Below are 24,695 nucleotides of genomic sequence, written 5' to 3' on the forward strand. Positions count from 1 at the left end.
CAAGAAGGTATGCTGGGAGTTATAACAAACAAGGAAATATGTTGGGAGTTGTAGTTGTGCAGCAGCAGCCTCCCATCACAACAACTCCCAACATACCTCTTTGTGCATTACAACCCCCAGCATACCTCTTTGTGCACAAGAAGATATGCTGGGAGTTGTAGTGCACAAGAAGGTATGCTGGGAGTTGCAGTTGTGCAGCAGCAGCCTCCTGACACCACAACAACCCCCAGGATACCTCTGTGCACTACAACTCCCAGCATACCTTCTTGTGCACAAAGATGTATGCTGGGAGTTGTTGTGTTGGGAGGCTGCTGCTGCACCACTGTACCTCCCAGCATACCTTCTTGTGTACTACAACCCCACCATACCTCTTTGTGGACAAGGAGGTATGCTGGGAGTTGTAGTGCACAAGAAGGTATGCTGGGAGGTACAAGGGAATTAAAAAGTGTAAAAAAAAACCTAGGGAAATCCTACTGTGCTGATCCAGGGGAAGGTGAAAACCCCTATGAGGCAGATGACAATTAAAAAAATTTCAGAATAAAAGTTCTAATAATCCCCGCCTTTCCCTTTTATTCATGTCAAAAAATAAACATTTGGCATCATTGCATGCGGAATTGTCCGAACCATTAAAAGTAACAAAAAAAGTGATCAAAAAGTCACATAAATAAAAATGTGGGGCATCATACCCACAGTCTAGGTGAGGGGGGGGGATGTCATTATATTTGTATTTTAAGTGCTTTTTTTCAAAAGTATCGAAATGGTATTGAGTATCGGAAAAAAAAAGATGGTATCGGTATCGAACTCAAAATTCTGGTATCGTGACATCCCTACTAGTCTCTAGGACATGGATTGTCCGTGGAGACATGTAAATGTCAGAGGAAGACACAACCCCTTTAAAGGAGTACTTCACTTAAGAAATATTTAACCCTGTTCAATGCCCACCCATAATCTAAGCTTGTTCGTAATAGGTTTCTATTACTTGATCCACTCTGTCTTGGCTCCTCTGTCCTCCCCCTCCCTTCTAAAACCAAAGTCACATGATCTCTGTCTCTTCTGTTGACAGACAAGCTGTAATACATCATCCGTCACCCCACCCACCACTGACATGACACCAGTCAGTGAACACCTGGCCAAGGGGCGGGGAAACAACAGAACAGTAACAGGTTCCTGAGCAGTATTGTGGAAAGGAAACAGCTGTATCATCTGTCTCTTTCTAATCTATTTATGTAGATAGATAGATAGATAGATAGATAGATAGATAGATAGATAGACAGACAGACAGATAGATAGATAGATAGATAGATAGATAGATAGATAAAAAAAAAATGTTTACAGTGTGAAGCAGATTGAGCCAACAATGGGCAGACACAACAAGATGAGGCAGATACTTGGCAGTTGGCTCTGAGGTGCAAGGCATGCTGAGAAATGTAGTTTCCTGTCTGGCGCCATCTTGGATATAGACAGCTCAAAATACTCAAGAGGACTCTTATTGTGTGTTTACACAAACAGATTTATCTGTCAGATTACTGAAGCCAAAGCCAGAAATGGATTTAAAAGTAGTCTCAATATTTCCTTTATAACCTGTTCTATTAATAATCTGTTCCTGGCTTTGGCTTTAATAATCTGTCAGATAAAACTGTCTGTGTAAACACACCTTTAGTTATGCCCTATCCTGAGAATACTGTAGAAAGGGCATAACTGCTTCATAAAAATTTTTTTATGAGATGTGATATAAAAAAAGCAATTCTGGAGTTTTTTTTCCGTTCACTACATTTACTATGCAGGATGAATACATCCATCTTCACCACCATTTTCACGAAGTCTTCAGTTTAATTAATATGTAAATTAGGTGTTTTCATGCACTGGAGGCGGGACTTGTGCCCTCAGTGCATCAATCAACCCGACCTGCTTCTTTCTCATGAAGGTTGCGCGGGGAGACCCTCTATAGGGTCCATTATGATTTAAAAAAAAAAAAAAAAAACTTCTATTAGGCTGGGTTAAAACACAGTATTTTTGGTCCTCATACTGCAAACAAAACCAGGAGTGTATTGAAAACACAGATAGTCTATGTTCACACACTTTTGAAATTTAGTGTATGGCTGCCTGTTTATGACAAATAACAACGGTCGATGTTTGAAAATAACATCAATTATTTGACAGTGTGTGAACAAAGCCTATCTGTGTTTATAATCCACTCCTGGTTTTGGTTGCAATATGAGGACCAAAATACTGAGCAAAAATACTGTGTGTGAACCCAGCTTTAGGGTGCGTTCACACGTACAGGATCTGCAGCAGATTTGAAGTTGCAGATTCAAATCCACTGCAGATCCTGTATGTGTGAACGCACCCTTAGAGTGCCTTCACACACAGGGTATCCGCAGCAGATTTCTCGCTGCAAATTCGCAGTGAAATCCGCTGCGGATACTTACTCATGCTATTTCAATAAGCTGACATACTTGCAGCAGGATTGTCATCCCGCTGCGAGTATGTTAAATTAAATGCTGTTAACCCCCACACCCCCAGGGCATATATAACCTGCTCCAGGCTCCTTCTCGCTTAGGGGTCTACTGGCGGTCAGCCAATCAGTGCACTGTGGCTGCACTAAAATGCATGGGCAAGTATCTGCAGTGGATTTCACAGCAAATTCGCAGCGAAAAATGCCGCCAACCTCCGTGTCATAGTGACACTCTATGGGAGGCTCGCGCTGCTCATGTCTCCACACTGAAGAATGAACATGTTCAGTAGAGATGAGCGAACCTCGAGCATGCTCAAGTCCATCCGAACCTGAACGTTCGGCATTTGATTAGCGGTGGCTGCTGAAGTAGGATAAAGCCCTAAGGCTATGTGGAAATCATGGATATAGTCATTGGCTGTATCCATGTTTTCCAGACAACCTTAGAGCTTTATCTAACTTCAGCAGCCCCCGCTAATCAAATGCTGAACAGTCGGGTTCGGATAGACTCGAACCCGGTTCGCTCATCTCTAATGTTCAGTCTTCAGAACAGAGACATGCTGCGCGAGCCGCTTTTGCTCCGTGTGCACGGGGCCTTAGCTTCAGCAGCTTGTACAGAACACATGGTACGGCAGTGTTTTGGCTCGTCTTCTGGGTAATGCTAGTAGTGTTACCCACCCATTGTTTTCTGGGGATGCTGAGAATATAGATATTTTACCTAGCTTCTGCCCTCAGTTAAATTAAGATGTAAATTAGAACTATGGTTGGTGTCCCCTTCATGAATGAGAACACTGATCAGTGCTGGAGTGACGTCACTACACAGCTCCCAAGTCCCGCCCCCTGGGCACCAGAACTGAAGGTAGATAACGAGAGATAATTTATGCACTTTTTTTTTCCACTCCATGATATATCTCAGTGGTGGCTACAGATGTGTCCTACCTACCTGTACAGCCCACACTGCTCACGTGGACCATGCGCTCCTCTATGGGCTTGTAACCATTAGTTTCTAGCGTGCACTGTTTCCTGTGTTTTCAGGAGCACAGACTATTTTGTGTACGTGAGAAATTTGCGGGAAGTAATGCGCGACGTAACCCCTAGAGCCTCCAAAAGAACTTCGCTAGGCCAGGCAGCTTTTCTCCCATCTTCTTGCTCCTTTCATGAGTTACAATTATTTGATTATGGTCTCCAACAATATGGCGGCGTCCGCAGACGTTCCCGGAGCTCACATACCTTCTCCAGCGCAGTCTCTAGCCCGGACAGGCAGCAGCGCTTCTGATTGGTGCGCGGCGTTGTTGTGTTTCCACTCTGAGGTAGAGTCCCGCGCGCCAAGCTCTGTGCACGTGACCGCCTTACAGCGTGCGGCGCTATGTCTCCCACCGCCGGGGTCATCCGCCGCCTGGATGAGACTGTGGTAAATAGAATTGCTGCGGGGGAAGTTATCCAAAGACCGGCCAATGCCATCAAGGAGATGATAGAGAACTGGTAATGTCTGCACTGCTATTACATTTTTACTGGGTGCAAAAATATAGGGAGATCGATACCATCACCCATAGCAACCTATCAGAGTCTAGCTTCCATGTGTTAGACTTCTTTCTAAAAATGGAAGCTGATATTTGATTGGTTGCTATGAGCAACTACTGTAGTGTTCCCCTGCAGACGTTTAGAGAAGTCTCCCCATACTATCAGCAGTACATGGTATCAGGTTAATACAAACTTCCCATCTGTCTATCCAAGTCAGTGCTTACCGAGCTGGTGCTTTATGGCTGCTGCAAAGCTGGGATTCCTCTCATACCGCCATGGCAGGTGTAGTCTGCACCAGCAGTAGAGGAATCTCCCTTTGGTCCTCAGTGCTGTTTTCTGGGAACTTTAGGTGCAACCACCCTGGGTGCACTATCTGCCACTTGTAATGAATATTGTGTTGTCCCTCTGTAGTGACGTCACTCCAGAGCCGATCACTGCGATCAGAGCACCAGATGGCTGGTCATTAGAAGGGGCGGATCAATAAACTGCAAAGTTACTGAAAATGGTGCTGAGGATCAATGTTAGAAAGTTGCCTACATCCTCAGCACCCCATACACTGTAAGGATGTATCAGCAGATTAGAAGCTTCTAACCTGCTTCCCTTAAAAGAGAAGTCCGGAGAAAAATTTTTATTAAAGTATTGTATTGCCCCCCCAAAAGTTATACAAATCACCAATATACACTTATTACAGGAAATGCATATAAAGTGCTTTTTTTCCCCTGCACTTACTACTGCATCAAGGCTTCACTTCGGGATAAAATGGTGATGTCACAACCCGACTCTCAGAGCTGTGGCTGCTGGAGAGGATGATGGCAGAGGGATGCTCAGTGACCCTCCAGTGCCCTGTTTCCCTTAGTGTCCCCCTGCCATCATCCTCTCCAGCAGCCACAGCCCGCACAGCTTTAGAAATCGGGTCGTGACATCACCATGTTATCCAGGAAGTGAAGCCTTGATGCAGTAGTAAGTGCGGGGAAAAAAGCACTTCATAAGCATTTCCCACAATAAGTGTATATCTGTGATTTGTATAACTTTTGGGGGGCAATACAATACTTGAATAAAAATTTTCATCAGACTTCTCCTTTAAGCTCGTTCACATGTACAGACTCGCAGCATAAATCTCGCTGCGAGACTGACAGGTCCTGGCAGTTCACTGTCACTACATACAGCTGAACGACCGATGCGAGTATGTAATTCTGCTGTCCCTTAAAGTGACTGTACCACCAGACCCAGGCTGAAGCACTGAAGGCGGGCCACCCACCCTTAGTGGGAGGAAACCCCCGCCCCTCTATGATAGGGTTCCATTGGTTCTAATGGAGGGGCAGGGATTTCCTCCCACTAAGGGTGGGTCGGCCCGCCTCCAGTGCTTCAGCCTGGGTCTGGTGGTACAGTCACTTTAACCCCTGCGGCTCCCGCTCTGCTGTGTCTGTATATACATTACCTGTCTCCTGCACAGGGTCCCGGCGTCCTGCTCTCCCGCCCGGCCAATCAGTGTGTTGCCCAGCCGCAGCCACTGATTGGCTGGGCGGGAGAGCAGGACAGCTCGACCCCGTGCAGCGAGGAGAGGTAATGTATATACAGACACAGCGGGGCGGGAGCCGAAGGGGTTAAGTGGCCGGCAGAATTACATACTCGCAGCGGTCTTTCGGACCACTGCGAGTATGTAGTGACAGGGAACTGCCAGGACCTGACACTCACAGCGAGATTTACGCTGCTAGTCTGTACGTGTGGACAGCCCCTTAAAGTGAATATACCATCAGACCGGGCTGAAGCACTGGAGGCGGGCCGACCCACACCCAGTGGGAGGAAACCCCCTCCCCTCTGTGACACAGCTCCATTAGAATCAGTGGAGCCGTATCATAGAGGCGCAAGGGTTTCCTCCCACTGGGGGTGGGTACATTCACTTTAAAGGCTGTGGACACTTTTACACTGAATATTCAAAGGAAACTATTAGCAGGTTAGAAAATTTTTTCCATAGCGCACAGGACACTGAGGATCTTGCCTTCATCCTCAACGCCATTTTCAATAAATATTTAGCTTAATGAATATATAAATAAGAAGACTTTATGCCCTGAGTGTGGGTCCGCCACCCTTGGTGCACCAATGCTACCCAGCCTGAAAATTCTTCTGGAGCTGTGCACTGATGAGCCCCAGAGCGATGTCGCGCAATCTCCATGAGAAAGCAGCAGGTCGAGCACCTCCAGTGCGTGAAAACGCCTAATTTACATATTAATTAAACTGAGGACTTGGCGAAAATGGTGGTGAAGATGGAGGTATTGATCTTGTACAGTGAATGTAGTGAATGGAAAAAAATCTTTAGAATTGCTTTTTTATATCACATCTCATAAATATTTTTTATAAAATGTAATCAAATCTTCTCAATCATGGTACCAAATAATAAAATTTCAATGCAATGCCGCCCGTTCCATGCACAAGCCGCACCTACAACGGCCGTTGTTTGGTGTGACCGTACAAAAAGAATCATCATGTCTGTGTATAACGGCCGCTGTTCCATGAACAGTGGCAGTTAATAATCTTCTGCGCACAGTGATGCTGTCTGTTCATTCTTGTGTTTGGAAATCAATGCTTAGTTAAAGGGGTAGTGCGGCGCTAAACAATTATTCACTATATAACACACATTACAAAGTTATACAACTTTGTAATGTATGTTATGTTAGTGAATGGCCACCTTCCCCCGTGTTTCCCCCCACCCACGCTAGACCCGGAAGTGTAGTGCTCTATACTGATTCGTGTCAACCCCCGTCTGCCATCTTGCGACAATGATGTAATCTTCGGGCAGCCAGCCGAACCACTCCGACCGTCCCTCGTGCCGGCCACCCTCTGCCGCGTCATCAGCTGCTCAGCTGGAACAGGTAAGTATAGAGTACTACACTTCCGGGTCTAGCGTGGGTGGGGGGAAACACGAGGAAGGGGGTCATTCACTAACATAACATTTATTACAAAGTTGTATAACTTTGTAATGTGTGTTATTTAGTGAATAATTGCTTACCGCCGCACTACCCCTTTAATTTCTATACACGACCTCAATGGGCCGTATGAAAATAAATGATCCTGTGGTCTTCAGAGCTCTGACGGTCTTGTGAACATGCAAATACCTGCTGGTGTTCGGCCAGTATAACAACGGCTGTTGTTAGATTGTGTGTGAACATTTGTGTGTGTCTAAAAATGAACCCCCCCCCTCAACTTATGAAATATCAAGGGCTTTATTTTTTGTTTTAACGCACAAATAACTTTTTTTTTAGTTTTTGTTGTATGTTTTATGGTAAAACTTAGGGTGTCACTACAAAGTACAATAGGCACCGCAAAAAAAAGCCCTTATGTCTCTGTAAATGATAAAGGGCTGTGTAGTTGGTAACCCGCAACATTTTATCAGGATCCGACTCCCAACTCTTTCATAAATGGCCAGTCAGACACCAGGGGATTTATTTATTAAACTAGGGTAAAGTATAACTGGCCCAGCAGCTTCTTCCTAATGTCCTACATGATCCTTGAGTGACTTTTTCGTGAATAAGGAAAGATATTAAGCAGATTCTCCTCTGTGTATGCAGCCAGTCTCCAGCCACCATTTCCTGAACTAGACTAGCTGGACCAGGTCGGCTTTTTCTGCTGACAATCTTCCATGTTTCTAACTAAATATTCACCATACATTAAAGGAAAAGTGCTGACAAAGCCAGATCCCTGTGATATCGAGGTCAGACATAGGCCCAAATTTATCAGCTCTTTGTCAGCGTCTGTGCTCCTGAATCATTGCGGCCCACACAGAAACTAACTGCTCAGCCAGTTAGTGATTTTAGCTGTGTCCCTCCTCATTCATTGATTGGCTGAGCAGGTATTTCTGATTGGGGCCATGACATCAAATGATCGGGGGCCAAACAGAGGACATGAGCTTCACTGCGGGTGGATGAGGACAGGTAAATAGGACTTCTTTATAAAGATCCCTCCACCCCCTGTCCCCCCTAAGTTTTTCACTGTTCCCCAGAATATCGCTGCAGCCATTGCATGCACACACACACACACACACAGCCTGCTGCAGCCATAGCACACACATACAGCCTGCTGCAGCCATGGCGCGCACACATGCACTCTACTGCAGCCATTAAACACTGAAGGAAAAAACACACAATCTTCTCTCAGAGATAAAAACACCACATTGAGGACAGAGCTTATCTGAAGCTGCACACACATACTTTCACTTTGCAATGTAGTGTATATAGCAAAGTGACATCTGCACGATGGCCGTCCCTAATCAGGTCAGGACAGCAGGAGAGATAAGACGGGGTCTGTCAAGGAGGGAAGATAAACAAGTGACAGGACTCCTTCACTCACTGAGTCTACTCGGCAGCAGGAGAGAGTATGAGCGGAGGGGGGGGGCTGCCTATGTGCTGAGAGTCAGTAACAGAGAGAAGATAAGCAAGTGACATGACTTGCAGTTGCTCAGCCAATCGGAGCTGAGCAAGCAGTCACCTGACAAGGCAGGGGAGGGGGAGGCTGGTGTAACAGGAGCTAGAGCAGCCCTCCTGCTGATGACTCATCGTCACAAGAAGAAGCTGAGAGAAGAAACTGGTGACGACTCACTGACTCACTAATTAGGTCTGCGTGAGTTTAGTGCACTTCCTGGTGGGGAGTGGAGGGGGGAAAACACAGGGAAGGGAGGCAGGTGATTTGAAGCATATTACACAGTTATATAACTTTGTAATGTGCTTCAATTACTGGAAAAAAGTTTTTCATGGGAGTTGTCCTTTAATTTCTGCCTCTCTAACACACATGCAGCCATAGCGCGCGCACACACACAGCCTGCTGCAGCCATGGCGCGCACACAGTCTGCTGCAGCCATAGCGCGCAAACACACACAGCCTGCTGCAGCCATAGCAGGCACACATGCACAGCCTGCTGCACCCATGGCACTCTAGTGCCAGAGAGAAAACACCACATTGAGGACGGATGTTACTGCTACACTACTTGTCTGATCAAGTTCATTCTTTGGACTGAGGAAGGAATCCGGCCATGCATAGAATGGAGTTTATGACACGGGAGGAGACGCGCGCACCCGATAGCGGACTGCGAGCTGAGAATTCTGCGACGGACTTTCCATCAGAATTCCTCAGTGTGCACATACCAATATGGAGGAAACTAAATATGGTTTAAAAAAGGGCATTAGATTAATAGAACTTAAATATATATAAATATTTATAAAATTCATATTGAAAATTCAATTACAAAATTTTGAAAGAATTTTTTTTTTTTAAAGCTGGAGTCAGTCTGTACATTATTTCCAACTCCAGCCAAACTCCAGCCAAAACCAGTTCCGGCTCCACAGCCCTGCTGCCCAGGAGGTGGGTCAGGAGAAGAGATGCCTTGAGCATACTCAGCTCATCATTATTTGAATACCACTGGCTGATAAAGTTATGGAGCCCTAGGGAGTCTGGGGAAATAGGTTTGTGCAATCCCCCTGCAGCTGTGCACCTAATCATTCTAGTGCCAGTCATCTTCCTTTTTTTTTTTCCCTAGGTCCCGCCATTTTGGAGAACTTTAATTGAAAGCAGATAAGCTAGTTAGGAGCGCTGGAGGCTCCCCCCTCCGATCACCCGCAGCCTCCTTTGGTGATTCCTACCTGTTATTACCCAGTTTTTCAAGTGCAGCTGTCTAGTAGTCATTTCTGGTAATCACCACGTGCAAATATTTGACTGTAAGGTGCACTTTTCTTTTCTTTCCTTTTTACAGTTTAGATGCCAAGTCAACAAATATCCAAGTGACTGTTAAAGAAGGTGGAATGAAACTAATTCAGATTCAGGACAATGGTAGTGGTATTAGGGTAAGGTTCAGTTTCTATTACCAATGAAAATCATCTTCTGATATGTTTACTTTTTGTCTTAATCCAAATTGTTTGTGTGCAAGTATATTTTTATTTGGCAATGTATTCACATGTACATGTTCTAGCAAGTTATTTAGGAGATGAAAGTAGTGAATCCTGTAGATCACTAGGAGTTGTTGGCATCTGTACATGCTGTATTTAATAATAATAATATTTATTTGTATATTGCCTACAAATTGCACAGCACTTTTTTTTTGTCAGGGACCTGCTCGCACGAGCTTACAGACTAGGAGGACTGGGGGTGACGCGAGATGCAGTAAGAGCTTCATTTGCAATTGGTCCAGCCATTGTGCATAGAATCATAAAATGCCTATGAGTGTAGGGAGAGCCAGTCACCTGCCAATGTCTGAGTGCAGTTAAAAAGTGTGTGGAACACAGGTGCGTCTGAGATATACAGTAGAGGTTGAGTGGGGTGCTGCATTCAGGATAGACTAGAGATGGGAGACTTTAGAGAAAGGAAGACTGATTAGTATATAGTTATAGTAGTCAAGACGAGAATGGATCAGGGCGACAGTAAGAGTCTGAGCTACGTCGATGGTAAGAAATGGGCGAATTTGTGATGTTCTGAGGTGTAGATGACAAAGTGTGCGAGAGCTTGAATGTAGAGGGAAAAAAAGAGATCAGAGTCTAGCACGGTGATGGCTAACTTTGACACTTCAGCTCTTGCAAAACTACCATTCCCATCATGCCTGGGCAGCCAAAGCCATATCTTTGGTTGTTCAGGCATGATGGGAATTATAGTTTTGCAACAGCTGGAGTGTCAAGGTTAGCCATCACTGGTCTATCATAACCCCCAAACATCCAGCTTGATGCACAGGAGTTATACTAGTACCACAGATTGAGAGTGAGATGTCAGGTTAAGGTTGGTTAGAGGGAGGAAATACAAGAAGGTCTGTTTTAGGAAGATTGAGTTTGAGAAATAGAGAGGCCATAATATTAGAGAGAGCAGCATAGACAGTCACTGGTACTTTGTAGGAATGCAGGGGTGATGTCACAGGAAGAGGTTTATAGCTGGGTGTCATCAGCGTAGAGACAGTATTTAAGGCCGAACTTGCTGATAATCTGTCCGAAGGGGGCTGTATGGAAGGGGAAGAGGAGGGGGGAAGAGGAGTTTTTAAGGGTGTCGTGGTGGTGTTTTACCACTATATTTAGCCAGGTGAGGGATGAGATTGGGGACAGTGAGAATTGTAGGGTGTCTATGACTTGATGAGTGTTGATACCACACGGATTTCTGTATATGTATAGGGAAAGAGTGGCTCGAGGGGGGCAGATGTTTGTGATTGAGAAAGAGACAAGATTGTGGTCTGATAACTCAGATGGATCATTTGTAAAGGTAGAAATTGACAAGTGTTGCAAGGTCCAGGGAATTCCCACCCTTGTGTATGGGAGAGTTGGTTGGGTCCTATACGACAAAAGATTTTTAACGATTAACAATAAACATTCACAAATGAGCTTTTGGAAACGACTTGAAATCAACACCATAACGCACAGAACGATAGTCGAATAGTCGTTACGATCATTACTATGATAATTTACACCTTCTGATCTCAGAAAGAAAAACAAACTATTAGTGAGCGATTAAGGATGATTTTGTGGTCAGCCTAAAGGGAACCAATCACGCTGAAAATCCATCTTAAGGGTACAAACCCACTTGCCGTATCCCCAGCGAGTCCCCTTGCTGCGTATTTGCAGCGAGACCGGATCCGGCCCCTATTCCTTCAATGGAAGACAAAATCGATTTTGTCTGCAGCCCGCCCCATTAACCCCCTGGCCGCCAGACATTATACATTACCGGGTCCCCGTTCCTGCTTGCTTCGGGGCTCCCGATGTCTTCACAGCCCGCCCGGCCAATCAGTGCGCTGCGGCGGGGCAGCGCACTGATTGGCCGGACGGGACGTGCCGGGAGCCGCCGAAGCAAGCAGGAGCCGGGATCAGGTAATGTATACTGTATCCTGCCCGCCCCCGGCCGCACGATCGCCCCCGGTGGCACGATCGCCCGCAGCCCCCGGTCAACACCTTGACCCCCCCACCACCACCAGGCGATCGTGCAGCCGGGGGCTGCGGGCGATCGTGCAGCCGGGGGCAATGGTGGGGCTGCGGGCGATCATGCAGCTGGGGCAATGGTGCGGCCGCGGGCGATCGGGGCTGCAGGGGGCGGGCAGGATATACATTACCTGATCCCGGCTCCTGCTTGCTTCGGCGGCTTCTGGCACGTTCCCCCCGGCCAGTCAGTGCGCTGCCCCGCCGCAGCGCACTGATTGGCCGGGCGGGCCGTGAAGACATCGGGAGCCCCGAAGCAAGCAGGAACGGGGACCCGGGAATGTATAATGTCTGGCGGCCGGGGGGTTAATGGGGCGGGCTGCAGACAAAATCGCAGCAGGGTTGTACATCCCTGCTGCGATTTTGTCTTCCATTGAAAGAATAGGGGCCGGATCCGCAGCGAGTCTCGCTGCAAATACGCAGCAAGGGGACTCGCTGCGGATCCGGCTAGTGGGTTTGTACCCTAAGATAAGGAAACGTGCTGGCACATCACCCAGCACGTTTCCCAAACATCCCCCTGTAACCTCCGTGCCCCCCTCCATCAGTCAGTTATCTTACTTTGAAGAAGTCCCGCGCTGTATGTAAATTTCCGGCAAGTAGTCACGGTGAGCAGATTGAGTCATGGTGGGCAAAATCAGTCACAGGTCCTGGGCGTCTGTAATGGCTGTAATCACGCCCAGAGGGGCGTGATTGAGAGGTCTGCCTTCCATCCACCTGACGCGGCGGCTTGCGTTTCATGTCGGCTGCGCGCTGACGTAATCCACACGCAGCTCCGACGTCTTCCGAAGTCTGCGCATGCGCAGTATTGCGGGAGACGGCGCCGACGTACTGCGCATGCGCACACTCCGGAAGACGTCTGGGCGTGATTACAGCCATTACAGACGCCCGGGACCTGTGACTATTTCTGCCCACCATGACTAAATCCGCCCACCGTGACTACTTGCTGGGAATTTACATACAGCGCGGGACTTCTTCAAAATAAGATAACTGACTGATGGAGGGGGGCACGGAGGTTACAGGGGGATGTTTGGGAAATGTGCTGGGTGATGTGCCAGCACGTTTCCTTATCTTAAGATGGATTTTCGGCGTGATTGGTTCCCTTTAAAAGATGCGATCAGCCACACATGAATGATTTTTCGATTGTTGCCTGCATACACACAAAATGATTGTTTTAATTTGAACAATATAACGATTTTTCGCACGATTAGCCCCCTATGTAATAGGGCCCTAATGAGGACCCTGAATGAGGAGCATACAGCAAGAAGCTGTTGGGTGAGGCTCCAGTATAAAAACTTTGAGAAGCCCTGTTTTACACTAGCGTTTCAGCTAAATTCATCATATTTGTCTGCAGAAAGAAGACTTGGATATAGTATGCGAGCGATTCACCACAAGTAAATTGCAATCATTTGAAGACTTATCAAGTATTTCTACATATGGCTTTAGAGGGGAGGTATGTAGCATCATCATGTGTGCCATTCTTTTTTCATATTTTTTTTTTCACTAATAATGTATCCAGAGGTAGGGGTGGGTTCGGGGGACCGTCCAGGGATGACATGTTCCCTTTAAAATATTTAAGTGATTAAAAAAAAAGTTAATACTGCACAGAACTGTCAACTGCTTAGAAGGAAACTACCAGTAGGTTAGAAGCATCTAACCTGCTGATACGTCTCTTCTTACCTTCATCCTCAGCCCCATTTTGTGATATTAGCCGTTTATTTAATACACTAATGTGTTTCAGTGGACTGGGCTGGGTTACTCCTCTGAAGGCATTGATCTGAGGGAGAGGGTTGTGGGGGAAAAAAATCTAATTCTTCTGTGTTTTTAACAGGCATTAGCAAGTATCAGTCACGTGGCTCATGTTACCATAACCACAAAGACAGCAGATGGAAAATGTGCATACAGGTAAGAATAATTTAGTGAAAAAAATTCCTTGCAAATATTCTGCTGGGCAAGCAGGAACATTTTCACTACTTTACATTTTTATGTAAGAGACATTTTTCAGCCATAGTAAAGGCTATGAGAAACTTTATGTACATGTCTACTTTAAAGAGGGTGTTCAACACTAATGAAAAAAAAAAACAGGCTGGCATAGTGGCTACTGCTTACCCAAGTACCCCTGGCAAGTTTCGCCGTGATCCGTTTTTTTTTTTTTGGGGGGGGGGGGGGGCCTTGGTGGAGTCTTTTCTATCCAGGCATCTTCTCTTCACTTCCTAGTTCTGATAATGTGCCTACCCACTGTCTCAGACTACATGGACCAGCATGCTATGCAAGCCAGAGCCAGCCCCCTGCTGCTAATGTCTCTCACATTTCTTCTAGTTGCCTCCCCCTGCCCAGTGATGCTGCTATGTAAGGCCCCGTTCACACTGAGTAATCACGGTGTAATTCCGCAGCTTCACTTACAGCAGCACACTGAGCACGGCGGGATTACGCCGTGTTTACTCAGTGTGAACAGGTCCTAAGGCAGAAGGCAGTGTACCTTATCTAATATACTGCTGTTTGCTCATAACAGTCAACTACTATACTTATTTTTGAACTACATGACTTCCTGGGCTGCCGGAGAGGGATGAAAAGTGCAGGGAAACGCCAGGACTGATACTAGAAGCACATGTGACTAATGTATAACTTGGGGAAAGGGAGAGAATGGAGAGAAAGAGATTTAAACCAGACAACCCCTTTAAAGGAGAAGTCGGTTGAGGGCACTTTTTCTTTTTTGAAAAGGCAGGTGCGGGCGGGGGATGGGGACATAAAAAACAAGCTTAAGTCACCTCTCCCCTTGCCTCTCCAGCGTTGTGTCACCGCTACGGGACCCCTTTCCAGCCGACTGCATACTGCTCAGCCAATCAGTGACTGTGGTGGGATGCCGCTGCAGTCAGTGATTGGCTAAGCAGGCAATCCATCAGCAAGGAAGGCATTTTCCCTCTTGTCGTGGCATTATAAGGACTCTGGGAAAATGCCTTATAGTGGGGGTCCTGGAGCCGGTGTAGCGACGCAGGCACGTGGAGAGGTAAGTTATCGTTCTGTAGTAAGTTCGCCCCTGTCCCTGACGGCTGTCACTTAGCTCTGCTGTACACTGCTCTGACAGCTCTGCTGTACACTGCTCTGACAGCTCTGCTATACACTGCTCTGACAGCTCTGCTATACATTACTTATGCTGATGTTGGCTCCTCACAGCCCCGGCCCGCTTGCCAGCCGGCTGCAGGACCCCTTCTCCTCTGACCTCCTCTCCCAGACCTCCCGCTCTCCCTCTTCAGCCGCGGATACCTCCATGCAGCTCCGGCTCCGCTGTATAAATCATTTCTCTGATAACAGAGTCTGGCCGAGCCCGACCCTATTATCAGAGAGACACCAGCAGCAGGGGTCGACTACACATAGTAGCCGACCCCCGCTGTATATGGAGCGGTTCAGGGGAATCAGATGCCGCTGTCAGTTGTGACAGCGGCATCTACACAGTTACATAGCTGGCACTAGCATTTGCAAAGTGCCGGCTATTTGAAATTGGCGCCGCCGGGAGCGGAGGGAGGGAGAGCAGAGAAGGGGGGTACTAGAGGGCAGGGAGAGGCATACAGAGAACATGGGCGGCACTCAGCTAGCCGCCAGCCATGTTCTCTGTGCTATACTTTGTTAAGCTGCAATATTAGGCAGCTTAACAAAGTATCGATACCAGGAAATCCTGGTACCAAACCGTTTTTTTGCCCGAAATATCGATAGTGGTATCGATATTTCGGTGCATCGTGCAACACTAGAGACTAGTGATGCACGATGCACCGAAATATCGATACTACTATCGATATTTCGGGCAGAAAAACAGTTCGGTACCAGGATTTCCTGGTATCGATACTTCATGTTAAGCTGCATAATAGCGCAGCTTAACATGAAGTATAGTGCAGAGAACACAGCTGCCGGCCATGTTTTCTGTGCGCCCCCTGGTGTCCCCTCCTCCTCCTGCGTACTGTTGGCTCCCGACGGTGCCAAATTCAAATAGCCGGCACATAGAGATCGCTTGTGATACCTGACAGTGGCATTTAACCCCTTCCAAGCCGCTCCAAATGCAGCAGGAGTCTGCTAATGACTGCTGCCCGCGATTTAACCATTCCCAGTCTCCCCACCCTGGGACCCGTCGGTGCAGCTTGGTCCCCCTACTACTACCTACTCCCCCGTGTATCCCTACTAATTATATAGATAGTTTAAGTGAAAAAGCTGAATACGAAGCAACAGGTGAACTACAGGATACACTCACTAAGAGATACAACAGATAGGAAAACAATTAAGTGCACTTAGCTATAAAGTAAGAAACTTTACAACTCTGCTGTCTAGAGCTGTTTGTAGGTGAACATGTGCGTATTCCTTCACAGTGTTGCAAAACCCCAAAGATTGATGGCATCTCTCTATTTTATAGATTTCCTAAGCCCTCTGGAATTGTCCAGAAAGATCTATGTTATACTGCACATGAAGCCAGCTCTACTTAGATTAAGGACCCTTTTATGCGGGCTGATTATTGGCAAGGAGAATTGCAAGAAACAAGTGTCAGCGATTAGCTGAGGAGCGGGAAAACGCCTGATCCTCAGCTAAACATATCGTATGACATTATTGTACACTTATCCAATATGCCAAATGGATAGGCATTGTTGTTTTGTGAAAAAGTTGTTAATATAACTATTTGTTTTTCTAAACTGAATAATATGTCATTAGTAAAGCATTTTTCAAAACTCCTTTTGCGTTTCCATTTATTTGTGTTTGCAGAGCAAGTTACGCAGATGGGAAGCTCAAAGCTCCTCCAAAACCTTGTGCTGGCAACCAAGGGACACAGATATCAGTATGAAAAATAAATCCATTTCAGTGCTAAAGCTTTAACCTCCTTACATAATGCAATAATGCATTTGCAAACTTAAAAATGTGTGTTTTAGGTTGAAGACTTATTTTATAATATCTCTACAAGGCGGAAAGCTCTTAAGAGTGCAAGTGAAGAACATGCAAGAATAGTGGAAGTGGTGAGCAGGTAATTTTTTTTTTCTACTATATGTAAAAAGTATATGTAATTATATAGTATATTGTTGCATTGAGTGTTAGTAAAATAACTTATACGTCTCGTGAAAAGGTTAAGTATACAAATGTTTTTTGCTCGTTTCTCCTGTAGGTATGCCATTCATAATTCAGGTATAAGTTTCTCTGTTAAAAAGGTTAGTGTTTATTTTCTTTCATATAAAAATAAGTACAGTATGTTTTATTTGTTACTCACACATCATGACCCAATATTTCCAACTGAGGGCCAGTTCACACACAGTAAAATCGTCGGAGCTCTCCGGGGATGGCTCATGTGCCCCTGCTTCTGCTCCTCTCCGCTTAAAGAATTGACATGTCAAATCTTCGAGCGGAGAGGCGCGAGCCGTCCCATTGAAATAGACTGCAGGCGGGGTTCCACGGTGGAGAGCTTTACTCTATGTGAACAGACCCTAATTGAAAGCACTGTTTATCACAGAGAAATGTTTACATGTGTAGAAACTGGGATGGCAAGAATGATAAAGAAGAATATACTTTTATGTATAGCTTGCTAGTAGAAGAGTAATTTATGTGTATTAAATATTAAAATTATATTGAAAAACTACAGTGTATATATTATAATTTCTCTTTTAGCAAGGTGAGACCATGGCCGATGTGAGAACATTATCTAATGCAACAACTGTCGATAATATCAGGACTGTCTTTGGAAATGCCGTGAGCAGGTACTGAGTCATTTAATACAGATATGAAACAGCGTGTTAATGAAAAGAGTAAAAGAAAAGGAAATAATCTTTTCTCAAGAATCCAGAGCTGCATAAGGACTGGTTAGGAGAACAGGGCATATGCTCAGGGATTGTCCTTTTATGGATAGATTGTTGTGAATTTGAGACTTTTAATCCATTAACGCTCTGTGCTATACATGTATGGCACAGGAACAGTATATTGCAAGCTCAGAAGTCTAGCTTATGGCTCATAGCTGATGAGTAAGTGCTGCTGTGAGCAGCTGACACTCACTGCTATCCTTGGGTCCAGTACCCGATCTGCGCTTTGTCATACATTTTATGGTAGATTGAAAAAAGTCATTACAAAGTATAATTGTTCCTGCACAAAATAAGCAATGTGGCACTTATAAGGCAAGGAGGGAATAACTAAAACGCCAAAATGAAAAAGGGTGTACATGGTGCCAAAGTTCACAGTGTCCTTAAAGGGGTTATCCAGCGCTACAAAACCATGGCAACTTTTCCCCCTACTCTTGTCTCCAGTTCAGGTGCAGTTTGTAATTAAGCTCCATTTACTTCAATGGAACTGAGTTTCAAAACCCCACCCAAACTGGAGACAACAGTAGGGGTAAAGTGGCCATGTTTTTGTAGCGCTGGATAACCCCTTTAAAGGGGCAGTTCAGAATAAAAAAAAAATCAAATCAACTGGTGCCAAAACGTTCGGGATTTACTTCTATTTGAAAAGTCTATTTGAAAAATCTCAAATGTGTGAGTACTAGAGATGAGCGAACCTTGAGCATGCTCGAGTCCATCCGAACCCAAACGTTCGGCATTTGATTAGCGGTGGCTACTGAAGTTGGATAAAGCCCTAAGGCTTTTAATGTGGAAAACATGGATATAGTCATTGGCTGTATCCTTGTTTTCCAGACAACCTAACAGCTTTATCCAAGTTCAGCAGCCCCAGCTAATCAAATGCTGAACGTTCGGGTTCGGATGGACTCGAACCCGAACCCGGTTCGCTCATCTCTAGTGAGTACTTATCAGCTGCTGTATGTCCTACAGGAGGAGAGGCTTTTTATGTGCATTAAATGCTGTTCTGGACAGTTCCTGACATGGACAGAGGTGGCAGCAGAGAGCACTTTGTCAAACTGGAAAGAATACACCACTTCCTGCAGGATATACAGCAGCTGATAAGTACAGGAAGACTTGAGATTTTTAATAGAAGTAAATTAAAAGATTCTGGCATCAGTTGATATTGAAAGATTTTTTTTTTTTTTAATTTTTTTTTTTTTGCTGAGCTACCCCTTAAAGGGTATTGAAGTACTACAATAAAGAAGCCTTCTTGGGGCTCGGTATATGGGAAAATAAGTGTTATGGCTCCGAATGAGGTTAAACATTTGGCAAAAATCTCTAATGGGGGGAAGAGGTTAAAGTGACATTGTCACCCCCTTTTTGCATTTTGACTGCTCTCCACAGGTGTAAAGGGTAAATTTTACAGCTTTCATTACTTATTTTATATTATATGTCATGGTGCTTGTTCTGGTAAAAAGTGGTTTTTATCATCTATGTATTAGGATATGTGGGCTGGGCTTCGCGGCCTAAGCGCCACATCGCCCTGCCCCTAGCTCTACTTAGCCCCGCCCCATCTGTGACATCATTGCTGCATAGGCCCCGCCCCCTCAACAGCCATTGGAAGGGCCAGCCTAAAGATCTAGGCCCCACCTCCCTAGATTGACCCACACCAATAGCCGCTGAGGGGGTGGGGCCTATACAGTGATGACGTAATGGATGGGGCGGGTCTAAGTGGCGCTAGGGATGGGACGATGTGGCGCTTAAGCCACGAAGCCCCGCCCACATATCCCCAAATCCAAAAACAATGCCACAAAAACCACTAACAAATTACCAACAAAATTCACTGAGATAGGGTATATAGAAATAAGATCTAAAATGTAACTTTTAATAATCTTAATGTAAAATGAATAACCAAAAATGAAAACCAGACATAAACAAAAGTGCCAAAACTATAAAAATGTTTATCTTACCGCTCAACGGTGACTGCTAAGTCGGAATAACTTGGAGTGGCCGTGGAACATTCACATCGCCGTAGCTGTCCTTAATCCTGAATGGATTTCACGTAGGCGGCTGAGATCTCCCGGTAAAGTGAATGGGAGAAAACACAGTGCAGTGTATACAGAAATGGGAGATAGGACAGCCGGTCCCTGACACTGTCCTATTACACCCTAATAAATCTGTCCCTCCAGACAGAGCTTCCGCCCTAAAAAGGGTGACTCCGCCACACTCACTCCTAGGGTTCCTAGTTAAACCCTACTAATACACGTGGCTGTGTCCCAATGCATTTCATCTCCCGTAGGGGGAATCATCAGGGGATCAAAAAGATATTCAAATGCCACTAAGCAAACAAAAAAGCGCGTATGGCGTCCCCTTACTAGTATACAAACATGCTGGTTTAAATACACATAACTCCGCCCCTTCTGGGTTGCGGATACACACCTGATAACTAGCTCGCTTCAGTATTGCTGTAGCCCCCACGTGTGATGTACTCCAGTCTCGCTGTCAGCACTTCCGGGTTGTCCCGGCAGCGTCACGTGATTGAGAAACTCACTCCGTCAGGGCTACGTAGTCATCACCTGATCACCACTAATGCGTCCCAGTCAGCTGATTCAGGATTTGGAACGCACAGTGACGTAGGGTGGAACGCATATCTATTCATCCATATACGTGAACCATTACGCTCTCCTACGGTAACCTCATGTAGGGCGCATAGTCATAATAGATAATACTGATGTAGTGGACCACATAGGGTACCATAACGTACAGTATAACAGTAATCCACCCAATGACCATCCCGTACCCTTCTAGATAAAGTGCAAAATGATCAAAATAATTATTACAAGTATCCACAACCTAATCGGGTCAGATCCAATAATAAAGAGCAGATAATCGTCCACTATTCCCTACCGTTGTGTACAATCACACAACCTGTAGACAGACCATTTATAGCAAATAAAACTGCATAAACCCAAGGTAAACTCATCATATTGCACTATCCCAAAAGGTATGACTACAATATTTGTCTCGAAAACCATAATAGGTCAGAAAAAACACACAAAACTAAATTAGGGCTAAAGCAATAAAGAAACAATAATGATGTGTCTATTTTACACAAATAATAATAATAAATGTGGCAAGTCCGCCCACATATCCCAATCCACAGATAAAAACCACTTTTTACCAGAACAAGCACCATTTTATAATATAAAATAAGTAATGAAAGCTGTAAAATTTACCCTTTACACCTGTGGAGAGCAGTAAAAATGCAAAAAGGGGGTGACAGTGTCACTTTAAAGCCAGTCCATGACAAACCAGAACTTTTTTCAGTTATTTTAAAGCAGACCTGTCAGCATGATTTTAGCATGTCATCGAAGCACATGGTACAAAAGATCTTGTCACCCTAAATATGAATGTGATGTGTTTCTTAAGGAAATTTGCCCCTCCATTCTAGAGATGTGCTTTTTTTTTAAATATGCAAATTACCACAAAAAGCCATTGGGGCCAGTGTTCCTGTCGCTATGTCCTGTAGTGGAGACTCATTCTTTTATTTATTGAAAGCCAGGCAGTTCTCCTCACTTCCTCTCCTGTCAATCAATAGTGTGGGCATTGACTACAGGGCACAAGGACATTGTAGCCAAGACATCAATATTTACTTATTTCACAGATATTTTAATATAGACTCCAAGCTCTATATTTATTATTGTATTTTTCTTTTTTTCAAGGGAGTTAATTGAAGTAGGTTGTGAAGATGCTAAACTGGCCTTTAAAATGAAAGGTTATGTAACCAATGCTAATTATTCAATGAAGAAGTGTATTTTCCTCTTGTTTATAAATGGTAAGTATACAATGAAAAGATAACTAATTTGGTAACCTTTTTGTCACACGCTTGACAGTATTGAGAGTTAATGAATTTCTAAGTAGGGCCATAGAGCCACTTAGGCTAAAATAAGTTAGAGTCATTGTCAATTTTTTTTTTTTTTTTTCCCAGAGATCAATAGCCCAGGCAATTTTAAGAACTTTTGTAATTGTGTTTATTAGCCAAATATGCCATTATCTGCATTTTTAAAGCCTTTTCCCAGCTCCCCCCCCTCATCTTTTCCATCCACTGCAAATAATCTGGAAATTGTGACTTGTTGCATCAGACGTACCCAGTCTGTTCTAGGGCGGGGGGAGGAGGAAGGAGGGTGTTAGCCACAGCAGAAAGCAGATAACAGAGGATTACAGGCACAGATCTGGGTGAACACTGTAATCAGAGCTCAGAGAGGTCAGTGGTGACTGTCAGAGGAGATAACGGGTGAGGTATTTGTAGATTAAAGGTCTACATCCCACCCACTTTACGTCAGGCAACCAATGGCTGTCAAGGGGGTGGGGCCACCTGTACCGTTGTGGGCGGGGCAAAGTGGCGCTAATGTTGCGAGGCCACGCCCACTTAATACAATCTGCAGTTGATAAAAGGACACTTTTTACTTGAACAAACACCATGACGTGTGATATAAAATAAGGTATGAAAAACGCTAAATTTACCCTTTACACCTGTGTAGTGATGTCAGAATGCACAAAGGGAGTGAGAGTGTCACTTTAAGGACCGGAGCAAATTTTATAAATATGACCTGTGTCACTTTATTCATTAATAACTTCGGGATGCTTTTACCTATCCGTCTGATTCTGAGATTGTTTTCTCGTGACATATTGTACTTCACATTTCTTGTAAATTGGAGTCGAAAAATTCATTTTTCCAACTTTAAAATTTTTCTGCTTATACAGAAAATGGTTATACCACATAAATTATATATTAAATAGCATTAGCAACATGTCTACTTTATGTTGGCGGCATTTATTAAACTATATTTCATTTTTTTTTAGACAATAGAAAGCGTAAAACATTAGCAGCAAATTTCCAAATTTTCAGTAAAATTTCAAAATCAGATATCTTTAGGGACCTGTTCAGGTTTAAAGTGTATTTGAGGGGACTGTATGTTAGAAAGCCCCACAAAGCACCCCATTTCAGAAACTGCACCCCCAAAACTCTGCAAAAGCACATCCAGAAAGTATTTTAACCTTTTAGGGGAGTCACAGAAATAAAAGCTAAGTGTGTAAGAAATTTGAAAATTTAAATTTTCTGTGCAGAGATTTTATTGTAATCCAATATTTTTCATAATTATAAACCTTTTACCAGAGAAATGCACCCCAATATTGATTGCTCCGTTTCTGCAGTTTATAGAAATACCCCATATGTGGCCCTATTGCGCTATTTGACGCAACCACAAGCCTCAGATATAAAGGAGCGCCTAGTGAATTTCAATGGCTCTGTTATATTTGGTAATTTCTGACTGTACCACTTCAGGTTGGCAGAGGCTCTGGAGTGCCAAAACCTAAAAAACACCCCTAAAGGGACACCATTTAGAAAACTACACCCCTCAAGGAATGTAACAAGGGGTGCGGTGAGCATCTGGACCCCACAGGTGCTTCACAGATTTTACGAATAATATGGCGTGAAAAAAGACAAAAGTATTTTTTACACTATAACGTTGTTCTAGCCTTCAATTTTTCATTTTCACAAAGGGATAAAAGGAAAAAAAAAAACACAAAACATGTAGCGCAGTTTCTCCCGAGTACGGAAATACCCCACTTGTGGACATGAAGTGCCAAGCAGGCGCAGCACGAGCGTCCAAAGGGAAGGAGCGCCAATTGGCTTTTGGAAGCTGGATTTCACTGGAATGGATTTCAAGGGCCACGTCGCATTTACAGAGCCCTCGTGCTGCCAAAACACTGGAAACCCCCCACAAGTGACCCCATTCTGAAAACTACACCCCTTAAGGAATCTAACAAGGGGTAAGCATATGGACCCCACTGGTGACGGGCACAAATGTGGAAAAATGTGACGTGAAAGTTAAAATTTTCATTTTTTCACTTTCACAGCACAAATCTGCCCGTCATCAAGGGGTCCATATCTTCATTGCCCCCCTTGTTAGATTCCTTGAGGGGTGTAGTTTCCAGAATGGGGTCACTTGTGGGGGGTTTCCACTGTCTTGGCAGCACGAGGGCTCTGTAAATGCGACATGGCGTTCATCATCCATTCTGGCCAAATCCAAATGGCGCTCCTTCCCTTCGGAGGCTTGCCCTGCGTCCACATGGCGCTTTATGTCCACGTGTGGGGTATTTACGGACTCGGGGGAAATTGCTCTACACATTTTGTGTGTATTTTTCTCTTTTAACCCCTTGTGAAAATGATAAATTCAAGGCTTGACCAACATTATAGTGTAAAAAAATTTAATATTTCATTTTCACGCCACATTGTTCCACATTTGTGCCCGTCACCAGTGGGGTCCATATGCTCACTACACCCCTTGTTACATTCCCTGAGGGGCGTAGTTTCCATAATGGGGTCACTTGTGGGGGGTTTCAACTGTCATGGCAACACAGAGGCCTTTCAAATGCAACAAGGCCCTCTCAATCCATTCCAGCCAAATCCAGCTTCCAAAAGCCAAATGGCGCTCCTTCCCTTTGCAGGCTTACCCTGCACCAGCATGGTGCTTTATGTCCACATGTGGGGTATTTCCGTACTCAGGGGAAATTGCTCTACACATTTTGTGTTTTTTTTTTTTAATGTTTTAGCCCCTTGTGAAAATGAAAAAATCAAGACAAGATCAATGATTTAGAGTAAAAATTAAATGTTGGTCTAGCCTTGATTTTTTTTCCATTTCCACAAGGGGTAAAAAAAGAAAATAAACGCAAAGAGTGTAGGGTAATTTCCCGAGTACGAAAATACCCCACATGTGGACATAATGTGCCATATGGGCAAAGGGCAAGCCACCAAAGGGACAGAGCGCCATTTAGAGGCTTGAATGGAGGATGGAGGCCACGTCGCAATTACAAAGCTCCTGTGCTGCCAGGACAGTAGAAACCCCCCACAAGTGACCCCATTTTAGAAACTACACCCCATAAGGAATCTAACAAAGGGTGCAGTGCGCATATGGACCCCACTGGTAACAGGCACATATGT

The 24,695-nt window shown here is 44.8% G+C and overlaps 2 protein-coding genes across 2 annotated transcripts in view; one reads left to right on the forward strand and one right to left on the reverse strand.

Moving 5' to 3' along the window:
* The window catches only part of TRANK1 (tetratricopeptide repeat and ankyrin repeat containing 1), a 154,809-nt gene extending 151,243 nt beyond the window's left edge, over positions 1-3,566 (reverse strand). Inside the window, exon 1 of the mRNA XM_069958474.1 lies at positions 3,396-3,566. The gene's annotated coding sequence lies outside the window, so the exon portion shown is untranslated. The remainder of the gene's footprint in view (positions 1-3,395) is intronic.
* A 172-nt stretch (positions 3,567-3,738) lies between these two features.
* MLH1 (mutL homolog 1) overlaps positions 3,739-24,695 on the forward strand; it is a 68,901-nt gene continuing 47,944 nt past the window's right edge. Inside the window, exons 1-9 of the mRNA XM_069958477.1 lie at positions 3,739-3,934; positions 9,713-9,803; positions 13,255-13,353; positions 13,732-13,805; positions 16,644-16,716; positions 16,808-16,899; positions 17,038-17,080; positions 17,535-17,623; positions 21,415-21,527. Coding sequence (XP_069814578.1) covers positions 3,819-3,934; positions 9,713-9,803; positions 13,255-13,353; positions 13,732-13,805; positions 16,644-16,716; positions 16,808-16,899; positions 17,038-17,080; positions 17,535-17,623; positions 21,415-21,527 — 790 coding nt within the window. The 5' untranslated portion in view covers positions 3,739-3,818. The remainder of the gene's footprint in view (positions 3,935-9,712; positions 9,804-13,254; positions 13,354-13,731; positions 13,806-16,643; positions 16,717-16,807; positions 16,900-17,037; positions 17,081-17,534; positions 17,624-21,414; positions 21,528-24,695) is intronic.

Source organism: Dendropsophus ebraccatus, chromosome 2 (assembly GCF_027789765.1).
Source record: "Dendropsophus ebraccatus isolate aDenEbr1 chromosome 2, aDenEbr1.pat, whole genome shotgun sequence".
Classification (NCBI taxonomy): domain Eukaryota; kingdom Metazoa; phylum Chordata; class Amphibia; order Anura; family Hylidae; genus Dendropsophus; species Dendropsophus ebraccatus.